General features: G+C 46.0%; 1 protein-coding gene across 4 annotated transcripts in view; it reads right to left on the minus strand.

Annotated features, from left to right (window-relative positions):
- Positions 1 to 14,897, minus strand: part of cux1a (cut-like homeobox 1a) — an 86,563-nt gene that overhangs the window by 54,509 nt on the left and 17,157 nt on the right. For all 4 annotated transcript variants that reach the window (XR_003750181.1, XM_028984582.1, XM_028984581.1 and 1 more), the window contains exon 2: positions 5,275 to 5,385. Coding sequence is in view for 3 of the 4 variants with exons in the window: in XM_028984582.1 (XP_028840415.1) it covers positions 5,275 to 5,385 (111 nt within the window). In the remaining variant the exon portion in view is untranslated. The remainder of the gene's footprint in view (positions 1 to 5,274; positions 5,386 to 14,897) is intronic.

The following is a 14,897-nucleotide window of genomic DNA, read 5'->3' on the forward strand; positions in this document are numbered from 1 at the left end:
ACCATCTGAGCCCGCCTGCACTGTAATTACCAGGGTTCGCTCCGAGTTGCACCACACACCTTTTCTTGTCTGGCCTGCAGTTGCCTCTGTCAGAAAGTGTGTGTGTGTGTGTGTGTGTGTGTGTAAGTCGGTATCTGTGAAGTCTGAAGGTTAAACAGCTAAAAGCCACAGCGCAGACGTACACACACACACACACGCAGCGTAACACTACAGCAGGATACCTGCATCGAAAAAGCACACAGCCGTCTCTGGATCTGCTCCAGAAATGTATATATACCTTTAACTGATGGGCTCTCATCCGGACGGGGAAAGGCTGCGTATTTGGGAATGGGTGGGAGTGATTTGTGTGAGTGTGTGGGGGTGTTTGGGATGGGGGAGGCAGTAGGTGACAGATCCACTGTCAACAGCTGGAAGACGGATCGCCCCGCCACTAGGCATGCTGGGATAGGCTCAAGGCCGAATTCCTTAGGGACTCCCACCGTCTCAGTGCCCCGCCCTTCTTCCCCCCCTAACCCCTGTGGACTCTAATGACCCAGCGACGAAATCAGAAGGCTACAAATTCGCTCTCGTGACAAAAGCAGGCACAGTTGCTGTGACGATCTGTCTGTCGACATGCACAGCATCTCTAAATCATATCCTTACAGGCGTTAATTTATCGTTCTAAAAAGTACTTCTTTTTATAAACTAGGAATTGGAGAGAATAAAATGTAACACATTTGCCACAAATAGACAATTGCCTATAAATATATTTCATGTCCGAGTAAAACTGCTGTTGTGTCTGTGATTGTACCTCAATACTGAATCAAACTGAATTGGAAATTCAGGAAATCAGTGGTCATTCTGCAGATTACATTAAAACCACAGAGTGGTGATGTGAATCACAGTAATTACGATGGCGCCTGTCGTTGGGTGGGGCATCTTGTTGATGTGTTGAAAGCAGGACAGATCGTCAAGCGAGTGGAGCCAATTTGTCGGTGAATACCTACCAAACATGGTCCAAGAATGGACCTGATCTGATGAATCGTAATTTTTATACATTATTACTAGGGGGAAAGATCACAGAAAGAGGCAAAATGAAAAGAAATCACACAGACGGTCTGGGAAACCTTCCCCCAAAAAGCTCAGAGCTCTCAATGCACTGCAAAACTCAACAAGAGTGCACTTCCAGCCTTATGCACCTAATAGTATACTGACCATTTTGCACATCTCTGCTCTTTTTGTGCATTTCTGCTCATTTTGCACGTTTGTCTTGTGTGTCCTGTTTGAAATATCCAACATATCCAGTTGCAAGCATCCTACATCATGTTGTCCAGTTATGTCCTGTTCAACCTGTTCATTGTACAGAAAGGTTCTACTTTTTAGTTTTAGTTAGTATAGTTTTAGTTTTAGTTAGTATAGTTAAGTGTGTATTCACGTATATATTTTTCTTTTTTTAATGATTGCACTATGGGGGGGTGTCTGTGTGAAATATTTCTACACACGGTATACTGTGTATACTGTTGTACTGACAATAAACCTTGAACCTTGAATCTTTTGCAATTAACTGTTTCAGTTTAATCCAGAGTGAACAGATCTTTTTACCCTGGTCACTGTCACAAAGCAGCTTTGAGGGGTTTTTGGGATTAAATCCCGAAGGTAAAAATCCTTGGAGGAATGGAACCTTGAGTGATGCTGAGACTCGAAATGGGAACCTGTGGACCTCAGGCTTCAGGTGAAACACCACTTCCAGGAGGAATCCGGAGACTCTGTGTGACTGGGAACGTGGAGGCCGGGTGAACGGACGCTCTGCAGTTTGGCTGAAACCTCGCTAATCCCACTTCAGATGAGCGTCCGGCCCTAAGCCTTCAGACAGATCCACGGCATGAAAACATTTAAAAAATGCTTTTAAAAGAGCAAGGCAGCAGAGTGGGAAAACACACACACACACACACACACACACACATCACAGCTCCAAGACAGACGGGCGGTTTTAGCGGCACAGCTGGGAAAGCCCATCTGGAAAAACTGGACTCGGGACAGCAGAACATGGCAGAGTGACCTGACCCCGGCCACAGGCTGACACCAGACTGACCCTTCCGACTGGGTCAGCGTTTTATTGGCTGTTTAATCCTCCGCTGGTCATCTGAAGGCCGCTGAGCTGTAGTCACACCTTGAGACGCCTTCTGACCATCTGGCCATGGTTACTGAAGATTATTATTAGTAATAGTATTTTTACTACTATCTAGACAGTGCGGACAGGCAGCGGCGCCACACACGTTGACCCGGACGCCGGGCCAAAACTGGCCATCCCACTGTAAACACGAGAACTGCTACACCACACACTACACCACATGTTGGTACTGGCATGCTGGTGGAGACCATATGAGACTCTGAGTGTGTGTGTGTGTGTGTGTGTGTGTGTGTGTGTGTGTGTGTGTGTGTGTGTATTTAGGAGGGTTCAGCATTACCTGCTCAGTCTCACCTCCCCGCCATCCACCAATGAATGCCTCCACAGACAAAAGCCTTTTTCAAAGAGCTGCCAACACTCTCTACTTGTCTCCTTTGCTTCCTCTCTGTCTCTCTCTCTCTCTCTCTCTCTCTCTCTCTCTCTGGTCGTGTTGGTAACGGGGGGGTGTATAATTAACTGTGAGACGCCAGTCGGGGAGGGCTGGAATCGTGCCAGCAGATCAGCCCTAATTACAGTATTCATTCTGTCAGGAGATCTCCTCAATACTGCACCAAAATAACACAACACACATACACACACACACACACGCAAAGACACAACAGCAGAAATGCTCACACACACACACACACTGATAAGAAGAAACTCAACTGCAAACTCATCTCGTACATACACACACAACTGGTATAAATACAACCTCACCGTCACACGCTTAACAAACCGTCAGGCCCCAAAAAAAAAAAAAGCATCACAACTGCATTTAATAGTTTTTTTTTAAGACTCAAAAGAACTGTAACTATAGTAAAACAGGCAACAGAGCAACACCTGTCTGCTTGGAAGGTCACTGGCATGAATGGAGCCCATTGTCATTCAAAGTGCCCACCCTACGCGCTTAAAATGGCACTGAAACAAAGAGCTCATTTTTTACAGGTTTGTAAACACCCCACTTTAATATGCAGCGGTTTTGGACACCATCAAATGCTTGGAAGAGCGTCCAGCGTGGTCTAACGCGGGTATTTATGTGCACCGGGCGGGCATTTCAGCAATGCGACGGTATCGACCCCGTCGAACACAGGCGCTCGCACGTACGGCGGCGCCGGCGGCCCCGCTGTCCCGGAAGCGGATACTTTCGGCGGCGGGGGTCTCTGGAGTGACCCCCGTTTCTATACGTCACACTCGGTTAACCGGACTAATGTCTAACTGCTCGGTGGTGCTTCGAGACATTCGTGACTTCGGCCTTTTTTTTTTTTATTAGTTTTTCACAGCCCATAAAAAAAAACCTTCCATATGTTTCAACAGAAAATACAACGTGCAATCGGTCTGGGTGAAAGGGGGGAAACGTTTCAACATTTACTGACAGTCCGTAACTTCCAGCGTAAAAATTAAAGCCTTTTCCAGGCACAACACAACCAAAACCTATGAAATGGGAGTCATATGAGCTAAACATAGCAAAATGATTCTAAATGGGCAGCAATAAAACCACAGGAAATGTGTAGGAGGGTCCTCAATTCATTAGACCTCAGAGAGATAAGAACACTCGTCGCAGAGCGCAAAGAAAATAAAAGAGAACCAGCCAATGGGCCGTCACCGAAGCCAGAAAGAGGCGGAACGACAGAAAAAAAAGGGGGGAAAAACATAGGCCGTCACACAGGGGAGAAAAAAAAAAAACTTTGGTGGGGCTGCAGAGTAATTAAGGTAACTTTCCAGCTCACGGCATTGGCGGATGAAGTTTCGCGGCCCCCGACGGAAGCCCTTGATGTCTGTACCTTGGGTAATGGGCGAAGTCAGGAGTATCATTTTTCTCCAGTTCACGGCGTGCCGGAGAGCGAGGCCTCTCAGCCAAAAAACGCCCAGCGCGATTAATTTAGTAACGGCTTATTAAGCGCGGACGTAAATTGCGGGCCTTGACGTTTTAAATGGAAAAGAAGGCTGATTTATTGGCGCGCTGGAGACAAAACAGGTTTCTATTTTCCATTTATTCATCAACACTCTATGGGAGGGGTGGCTCACAAAGAATTTACAAAAAAGGGGGAGGCAGAAACTAATGAAAAGAAAACTGAAGTGTCTTCCGTGGTCATATATACTGCCGGACAGGCCCCAAAGCACTCAGGAGGGTGAGCTATTTTTTTATATATATAAAGATGAATTCATTCATGTGATAAATAAATAACCTCAAAGTTTATCAGATTAAAGACCAATCCAGAACTCAAGAGGACAAAACAAAGAGTACATGAAGAACAAAATCAAACGGAACAAAACAGCGCTGTCCTATCTAGTCGGAGACACTGAAAAGCGAGTCGGATCGACGCGTGTTTTGGTGTAAACAAAGAGCCGCTCGACCTTGAAAGCTTCGTACGCATCACAAGCCTCCCAACACAAAACCGTGACCTCAGACGCAGACGCAACCCGCAAAAACAGGTCCAGTCAGGCAGGACGAACGCCCCCTATAAGGACCGCGAGACGGGGGACCCCAGCGACAGTGATCCGAGAGGAATGGCTGCCGCTTGTTATGTAATTAATTACAGGAAGGAGCTGCCCAGTTCAGGAATACAGATACAAGGATGAATAAATATAAACCAATACAGTGTACAGGGACAACTGGCAAAAAAAAAGACATGGGGGGGCATGTTTGCTAATGTCATATCAAGAAACTAAGCCCAACTTCACTGAAACACTGCTTAAGGATTCCTTTTAGTTACGCTTTTATCAAACTCGATTTATTACGTATACTGTTTTAAAGCCCATGTGTTCTCAATTGACTGTTTTACATGGGTTCACTGAAATGGGTTCATTGAAATCTCAGTGAGGTGAGTTTTAATGCCTCGTCATATTTTTTCTCCGGCTCTAATGGAGGGATGGACGTCATTCTTCTAAAAGATATTCCCTCGGACTTGGAATTTCGCCATCCTGTCTGCAGCGTGGAGAATTTAAAGCTAAAACTCCTCAACTTCTTCTTGAGCATTTGCAGGGACCACTCTGTGAGCGTGAGGTCAAGCTGTCCTCAGAGCGGGTTTTTTTTTTTTTTTTCTGACACTCAGCCCTTACATAAGTATCCAGACCCCCGACACCCCCCCAAGCTGAGTATGGAAAGGGAATAAGACTTTGCTCACCTCGGGGGTGTTTTTCTTGAACTCGCGGCTCTGGTCGATCAGCTTTTTCCTGGACTGCTCGCTCTCGTCTTGTCGGTTGGCCAGGGCTGTTGCGGTGGCATCCAGTTCTTTCTAAAATCAGACAGAAGAGGCATGTTATTACCCTCGATATCATTCAGATACAAAACCCCAATCGTAATTGGTAAAGCTCTCCCACAAGATGAAATGCTATTGATCTATCAAAAAAAAAAAAAATTATCTACATCAAAATTTTATCTACATGTTTGTGTGCCTGAGATTAGTTTATATCCATTACAATTATATTATTCATCTCATTTTCGGACAATGTTTAGGACATCAATGCCCTTCCACATCACAAAAATTTGAGCTGGAGGAAGCAGACTAACAAAAAATTGTCCATGGCAGTGCCCGGAGAACGTAACGTTTTACAGCCGATGAACCGCTGAGCAGTTTCCACTGGGCCAAACAGAGGAGAGCAGACTGTGCAGCAGTACAACATTCAAGGTTTCAGTTCTCTGCAGTGCTTAAGGGCACAAAATAAATAAAGGGCTAATTCACATAATTACTGAAATTATTATTTTTATTATTTCAAGCTCGTATTCTTCCAAAAAATATGATCATCCAGACAGAGGTGTGGAACCCGGAGTAAAATCAGTAGGAAAATATGACTACTAGCTTTGCAAAAAAATAGCAAAGTGACAAAATCTCATAAAACAACATGCTGGTAACATCTAGTACGAAATCAAAAAAATGTCGTATGAATTAAAACATGTGTTATTCTCTTCCCACACAATTTTTAGGTTCCCACAACAGATCGCTGGGAGCACTAATAAAATGATGGTCATTCGGCTACATGCAATTCAGGAATACAATCATGCACTGTAGGGATGTCATAAAATATCAACATATCAATAATTGATTGATACATTACTTTGATGCCTGATTTCCTATTCATACGTTCCTGGCCGAGATTTGGTCCTGGTTTTGGAGACCATTATGGAGGCCATTATTAAATATAAAGGTTACAAAAATGACCTGAAAAGTTGTTTGTACGTTCAGAATCTTTCACAAGTTATATAATCAAGGGTTTGGTTATTTCTTTACACCAAGAGGATTTTTTTTCGAGTTACAAGAGATACAAGACAAAGTCCTTTTCTGGCTTTAGAGGTCAAGCAATGGAGCACGTGGGGGATAAACATCCTTAAACACAAACAGCACAGTGCTGGCCAAATGGTGTTTTCTTCATTGTACAGTAAGAAATGCAATATTCCACCTTACATATGCTATCGTAATATATCTTGATGTGCTGAATCATAACCCCAGAATTATGATGGGCATCGTGGCGTCAGATCCATACCAAAACAGCCCATACAGTACAAGCATGTGGCAATGTAGGGCAATTCGGCCCGAAAGGGGCAGCGGTTAGTACAGCGTCAACCTGCTCTCGCTCCAGACTCCCCACGCAGCGCGGCTGCGTGTTGGCGTGGTGTGTACGAGAGTGTGTCTATTGACATCTGGGAAACAGATGCAGAAAACAAATCATGTTAATTAGGCTGGAACGACGCCTGCCAGACTCCCCAAACCTCCAAATGCAGTAAGTGCAGAAGACCGGTCCAGCTTTCATCTCTCTCTCTCTCTCTCTCTCTCTCTCTCCCTACGATGATTGCTGTTCCTCACCGCCCAGAGGCACAGGGTGGAGCGTTCACCCCCAAATCACGCCGGACACGGACCTGACACACCTTTAAATTTCTTTACGGCGCAGCCGGCGCGGAATCACTTTTTCCATCCGCGACGCGAGGGAGAAAAAAGAAATTCTGTCATGTATTTAACATCTGGCAACTTTCTGTTTGGTGTCTAAGCTGGAGCACGATGCGCAATACGAATATAATGCAAAGATTTGTCCAGTGCGATAATAAATACGTGAACTGCCTGAAATACTTACCACTCATGCCTGATTTATGCGAATTGTCCATTATGATCTGTGCATATTTTGCAGTAACTGAGTTCTGCAGTAACTTGTTTTTTGGGGCGTCTGTCCCATCAGCATCAAAACTCATTTATCATCCTCATTTGCTTTAAAGCATGACGGCAATGGTGTCAACGTTTACTCAGTGTTCCACTAAATTGAGATGAACCTGAATCCAGGGGTCTATGGTTGCGTCATGTTTCAATCAGGAGGGGAATATGAAATGTCAGGACAGCTTGTCACCATTATTTGTTTTAATTTGTTGCACGACTCGCTTTGCAAAAAGCATGGCTTTATGGTTTTTCTTCACTGCCAGAAATCCCTGTCGCTCCTCCTCCTTGAACCAGAACAACCAATCACAGCTTCCACATCCACATCGTCGGCCAGGGGGGGCGGGGCTCCGCTCCGGCAGCAGGTCGCGTCTCCTCCAGCCTGCCCGTAAGAGCCGGGGGCCTTTTGGCCCCGTCATTGGCCACCTGCTGGCCCGGGACCGGCGTGTGGGGGAGCCGCGCCGACCCCCTACCCTGGGCCGGCCGGGCTCGCACCCCCTCTCTCGCCGGAGCCAAAGCCCCACACAAGTTAACACTCTTGACTCTGATTAGCAGATGCTGCCGTTATAAGCTCATTAAGCCGCCGATTTGGCTAATCACGTCTTTGATTAGCCAAGAGAGGCCTGCGAATTCAGGAGGAATCAAAAAAAAAAAAAAAAAAAGTTACTCCGGGAGCCCAGCTGTTGGCACTTAGGGACGGATGTTTGGCTGTAGAGATTTCGGGACCATCCCCCCGCCACGTCAGGAACGCTCGTCCGACGTTACCGGTGAAACTAAAGGCTGATTTATTTGGAAAGGACCCCTCCCGAGGAGCACGGTCTTATCGGCGTTAATAAATCACGAGGAGCTCCTACAGAGCGTCTGCTGTCTGGTATTTTCGGGTTAGGAGCGCTTGGCTAATAACGACGACACAGCAAAAAAAAAAAAAAAAAAAAAAAACTCGCAGGTAGGCAGGAACACCGTGTCCCCCCAAAAAAAAAAGTATTAAAGGATAACAAACTGCTGTTGCTATTTTTTTTTTTTTTTTTTGGTGTCAGAAGAGCTGAGATCCCTCCTCCTTGTGGCTATCCCACAATCCCTTGCTCTGTCTCCTTCCACCCCGCGTCAAGACCCACCTATCTCGCCCATCTCCCGACGCCCACCGCGCCTCCCCCCGCGGTGCCATGCCTCCGTGAGGGAGCGAGTCGTTTGGATGAAGGGCCAAATTGTTCGTCATAATGGCTTTATAATTTTCCTAATGGAAGAATTTTGCTGGCTCAGGCCGCGGCGCTTGTCTTAGTTAATTTGTTCGGTAGTAAACGCTGATGGAACAGATTACGCCGCTCCCCAGAGAGCGCGCCGTGCCAGATGCTATCAGCTGCACAGGCACCGAGCGAGGACCGGGTGGAGGGGGGGGGGGGGGGGAGGAGGAGAGAAGGAAAGAAAGGAAATAGAAAGCAGCCATTTCTCCACGCCTGTATGGCCAGGTCTGGACACCTGAACGCAACGCGGCGCTGAAGGCGAACAAGACGCCGGTATTTCTCTAGGCGGGACAGGGTCAATCGCGCACGGAACAGCCAGCGCCTCAGACAAACCAAAAATACCAACGCGGCAGATGACGCGGGGAGACGACTCGGATCTCCCACGCGTCCTAAATCGTACAGTGTTTCAGTGTTTGGTACTGGCAGGGACAAAAAGTTCTGATTCTCTTGAGTCGTGAATTTTCCCTCAACGTACATTAGACCTACTGTGCTGCGAGACTAATCGCGAAGTTGAACCACAGTTTACTCAAGATTAGAGCGCGCAGAAAGTCCAATAAACACCCCAGAAGGCAGAAATGGCAACACCGTGTGGGCTTAACCTTGCCGTGTTGTCCCATAAACACAAGTTAACCTTTTCCCTCACAAAGAAACACTGACATTCGACAATAGATCAGGCTTACGGCCCGACCTTCTCAGGCTGCCACTCGGTTGCACGGGCCTGCTGCTATAAACTCAGGAAGTCGTTTTTTTTTTTTTTTTTCTTTTACCAACGGGGAATCGTGTTACCGCCACCCCTCTCTAAAACGGCCCGATGCGAATCCGGAGAGGGGAGGAAAGGAGGTCCGACCCCGCCATGAATGAACAGAGGGCACAGCAGACGTTTTAATCCAATTAAGCGACACACAATAATAATGCATGTGTATTGTAGCTATTGGCATACGCTATTCAGATGCAACAATGCCGCGGTTGTTGACAGAAGAAACTAGTCATTCATACCGGCTGGGAATAAAAGGTTTATTTATTGGACACACAGTCCGCATTACGCTGAGTGGGCTGCAGAAGAAGAAAAAAAAAAGACTGCTATGAAATACATTGAGCGTAATAAAGACCCTTCAGAGAAGTGAGGTTCTAGCCTTACTTACTTACCCAGAAGTTAGAAAACGAACCAGAAAATGTCGGCTGTCACATTTGTCCCACAGCAACTGAAGTTCAAAAGGAAAAAAGGGGTCCATTGTTTTAGAACGCTTCTTCGACTATACCTGTCTGGCATCTCTTTCATTGACTGACATTATATTCATGTAGCAGATGCTTTTATCCAAATCAGTTTAACGTGATGATAACGTACTGAAATATTTTATAATATGTTGCCACGGCAACTCAGAACATAAGTGCATTAATTATGCGCATCTAGCAGCCTATCTGGATCAGGGCTCAGTATCGAATTGCTATATTGAACGCCATATATGAACAAAGCAGCATCGCTATCTTAAATACAGCACAACCCCAAGGATAGTGTGGAAACACAGCCTACCTGTTAATGTTTTTGGTTATTGCGACAAAGCTTTGGATTTAGCTAGTGATGTGATTAAAAACTTAAACATAAAGAAAAAAAAACAAGGTTGAACAATCAAAAAGTGGCAGGCGCTGTAGTAAAATTGGATAAGTTAGTTGTGATTTCTTCATGGTCCACACCACAGCATTTAACAGAAAGATTATTTTCTCATCGTGACATACTGATACGTAGACTGTGCTAAGACAAGACGGCGGAATATGACAGATGGTACATTGTATCGGTGTACAATGAACAAGAGCGCTCCAACAGAACGTATGGAGGAAGTGGTGAGTATTACGTTGAGGATTATGCTGTGGCGACATCTGACAGATGTCTTCAAGGAACAAAAAATTGGTCTGTTGAATAAGTTTCATTTATACAACACAGTGGTAAAACGGTACGGAACATCACGGAACATTCGCTTTTGTACCACCGGTTTCACCCAAAGTCCTTTTGCATACTCGACAAATCTGTTCCCTCTGACATGAATTGGGTGTGATGTGTGTAAGCTCTGACTCCAGCCGGCAGCGGGGCGACCAGTTTCTTCATTATGAGGATGCTCCCGCTGAAGGCTTACACCAAGATCCGTCCTAAATAGTCCTTCTGGCATCAGATTGTGACTAATTTTTAAACGGTAGTGAGACGTGGCTCTTTAACCGGGAAGGTTTTTGTCTTTCACTGCAATCCTCCAGACCAAAGACTTTTATTTCTTCAAACTAATGACCCATTGCACAAGGGCTGTAAGTTTCGGGGCCTACGAAAACTTCTGTCACAGGCCATTTAACCCACAGACTAAATATTCAATCTGTTTATTCGTGGTCTCATAAGACGTGGCGAGCTCAAAAATAGCTGTGGTGTGATGAAACAACGAGCAAAGTCAAGAAATGTACTTTTTACCATCTACCAATCAAACTGCTCAAACCAGGAGTGAAAAACAATTCTGACAACCCCCCCCCCTCCTCCGAACAAACAAAATCAAAATCCCCAAAAATTACAGGAAGTTGAAGAATCGATATTTGCATACCGCACATATTCGCTGGGCCTTCCTCAGACTGACCCGACACTATTACAGTCGGAGGATGGGAGGGCTCAGCCAGGGCATGAACCGGAGGTGGCTCCTCTCTGAGGTTTCACAGGTGCAGGAGAGGATCAGAGAGAGCGTTTCAGCACAATAGTCAGCATTCAGACACAGCAGGGGGCCAGATTTCCCTCAGACAGCGTACAATATACCTTTGTTGCCACTGTACTAGGTCCTATTCGGAGCAAGATGCCTGCCTGGGTGATGTATACAGCATGCATACTGACAACTGATTATTTAAGGGTTGAGTGATGGCGCTGAAATTGAACTTACTTGTCAGCAAAATTCTTACTTATAGAATAAAAATGTCTTAATAATGACATGCACCTGCATTTTATTACATATCTCATATATAAGTTATCATATACGGACATGAACATTCCTATCTCTTTGAACCTCTCACTATAAATATATATATATATGTGGAGAGAGAGCGAGAGTGAGCTTTACTTTCACTTGTTTTTAAGTAATTCTGAATTAAGTTTAATATTGTGATCCAATGACATTACATCAGTAAACAGAAAATCATAGATGAAATACTCAGACCCACAGCCCGCCTCTTCCACAGTCCCACAGAAGCCACAATTCAGAACAAAAACAATCTCCACATTATTTTGAAAAAATATGATGACGATATCTCATTGAACCCCCCCCAAAACATATTTGCATATTTAACCCAAGGGGGTAGAGGGGTTGTTTATCCTGAAGTCTGAGGCATTAATTAGGATTCCGAATTCTAATTGAATATTAGCATAATGGGGCACAATGCAAAACAACAGTGGGGCTTGTTCTTGTGGGAACAACAAGCAGTTAATTGTTGTGCGGCTCAGACGCGTCCATACAGCAACACGCTGTGACCTGGATTGGACTGTTCGGGTCGGGGCTGTCCTGACTGCTCCCAGTTTGTGTCCACACTCCGCGGAGCGTTCTCACGGCGGTCCGTGCCCCGTTGGACTCCGGACAGTAACAACAGCTTCGGTGGCTTTGGACCGACGTTGGAGTTGTGGAGGAGCAGACCTACAACGTCTCACCATACGTTGCCCATGATAACGATGATATGACAATAATGGCAATTCCACATTAACTCAACATGGGAGTTACACTGAGCGATCAACCCACAACAACAAGCTGTGCGAAGTGCCCAACGTCCCCAAAAATGCCATAGTATTATGTTCAAAAGTTATGTTCAAAAAATCCACACATTTATTTATTTTGTGAAATTTTGAACCATTAGCTTAGATATGGGTTAATGATGGAGGAAACAAAGACTAGAAGAAGATATGTCTAACGGTGTTTGTTACCCTAACCGTACCCCGCCCCTTAATGACCGGGAATATTCGGAGTCTGGGACAGAACTGTGCGGAGACATTTATCACGCGTTTTTATTTTTTATTTTAAAGGGGCATCCGTTCCTTCGCAAGGGATAAGGGAGTGTGTGACAGTAAGTCGCGTGATTGGGCGGACTGGGAGGAAACCAGTTTTTACAGTTTTTAGTTTAACAATACTTTGCAATTTTCTTGCCGGTATTATCTTGTCAATTCCAGAAGAGCGGAGAGAGGAACGCTCCGACGGCTTTCCTCCCGAGCAACGGGGAAATCCCAGTCTCCCATTCCAGACAGACGATAATCCCCCTGAGACGCACTCTCACTCGCACACACACACACACACACACACACACACACACACACACACACACTGCATGGAAAATGGCTGCACACGTTATAAAATGGCAACCAATAACCTTGGTTCTCTGATGTGTGTACGTGCTCGAGCGTGAGGGACTGAATCAGACATTACAAACTTCACACACACACACACACACACACACACACACAAATTAAGCCAATATTTTCTTATCTTTGTCGGTAATATGCAATGTTTTTTATCAACACAGCTGCAGTATTTTCTGTAAACTGCGTAAATCTGCTGAATGTGTCTTTGGACGACTTCCCCCCCCCCAGCACGCATACCAGCCAAACCCTCCTCTCTCAGGGACCCCGCGTCTCACACTTAGCAATGAGCGTTTCCTTGGAGTTTACGCAAGCGCGGACAGAAGAGGAGTTACTTGATAAAGAGCTAACAAAGGGTGTGTTTCCTGTACATGTATCATGAGACAGCACAGCGCGGCCACCGCTACAGGCATTTCAAATACACAGCGTGCTCAAATATCCTCTTTACGACAGACATCATCCGCCAATGTGTGTACATTCTCAAATGCCATGGCTGTCTTCTATATAATCTTAACCGGTCTTAACAATAAACCCAATTCTGAAAATGTTTGTGTTACGCCCATGTTGTCTCTGTGAACCAGTTCACAGCACAACCTTAAACTGGCTGAGAAATGGTCTCTCTGCACCTGGAAAGTCAAAACTTTAAGTCAGATTTTAACAAAACAGATATTTTTTTTTTTAAGCCTCTCCCGGATTCCACTCCCAAGACGGATTCGCACGGCGTACCGCTGTCCCTTCTCCCAGAGATCCTCAAATTCTTCTCCTCGCTCTCCCCTCGGTGTGGGACAGCGGAGGTGGGGGGGGGGGGTACAGATAACAGCAGAGCGGGCTGCTGGCCGGCGGCCATCTTCCTTTGTGCTCCCAAAAAACAGGTTTGGTTAAGCGCCGTGACTTCACTGCGTCTGGCAACCACCTCAACGTCAACAAAGGCGTCTACGGTTACCGGCATCAACACAACACGCGGGGCACGGCCATCGCCTCGCCGCCGCACAGACGGGGCCGAGCTTTATCAGCAAGTGCGCATAGTACGCCTCTCGGCGGGGAACTTCGCAAAATACTTCAAAAAAAAAACAACTGTTCCATGTTCACCTCCTGAAAGACCACAAACTTCCTCACAGCACGATCCTTTTAATTGAAAATGAAAGTATGCCCTCACGTGGAATGCCGAGCTGTATTTCTGTGGCGGCGGCTTTTCAGTCCGCTGCCCTAATGGCAGGTCGGCCTCTGAGGTCCTGGGCGGCGCGCTCCTCCTGCCTCCATTCCTCATGTTCCTTTCTTTTATGAACAGGAATCTCATAAGGACTGAGTTGGTGCGAGAGCAATATGGAGCTCTGGGATCCCCACAGCACTTTGTTGCATTTAGCCGGCCTGTTACGGCGCAGGACTATAGCCTGTGTCTCAGAGAGCCAGACAACGGGGGGTGGTGGGGGGGTGGCATGTGCGTGATGGGGGGATGAAGGTGAAAGAGAACGGTGGTGCACGAGCTGCCCTCCTTTTTCGCTCGGCAGGAAGACGCGTCAGCACATCGCAGGTAATCACCCTCGCCGCCTTCGGACGTCTCCGAGTTGTCAATTCACAGACTTGTACGCCAACTCGATCCTGAACTCCCGCAAAAAAAAGTACAGGAAAGGAGAAAGGGCAGAAAGGGAAAAACAAAAAAGAAAGAAAGAAAGAAAGAAAGAAAACAGCTCAGCAGAAACCTCCCAATCCTGAGTGGAAACTCTGGAGTCTTATGCTGATTCAGGAGCAGCGGGCTAATTTTAGCCCCTGCACATTCTACCTCAAAGCTTTACCCATAATTCAGCGCTATCGTGTTATATTCCATATTTCGATGTTGAATTCCCCTTCCCCTGCAGGCCGGCTAAGCCTCTTAGATGATGGGTATTTCCCCAGCAATGATCATGTCCCGCAAAAGCCAGTTACGGAAACAAAGCCGCCTTCAGGAGCTAAAAATTTAACTCATACATAAAATCAGGAGAACCGGTTGAAAAAAACAACACGCTTTT

This window comes from Denticeps clupeoides, chromosome 6 (genome assembly GCF_900700375.1).
Source record: "Denticeps clupeoides chromosome 6, fDenClu1.1, whole genome shotgun sequence".
Taxonomy (NCBI): Eukaryota; Metazoa; Chordata; class Actinopteri; order Clupeiformes; family Denticipitidae; genus Denticeps; species Denticeps clupeoides.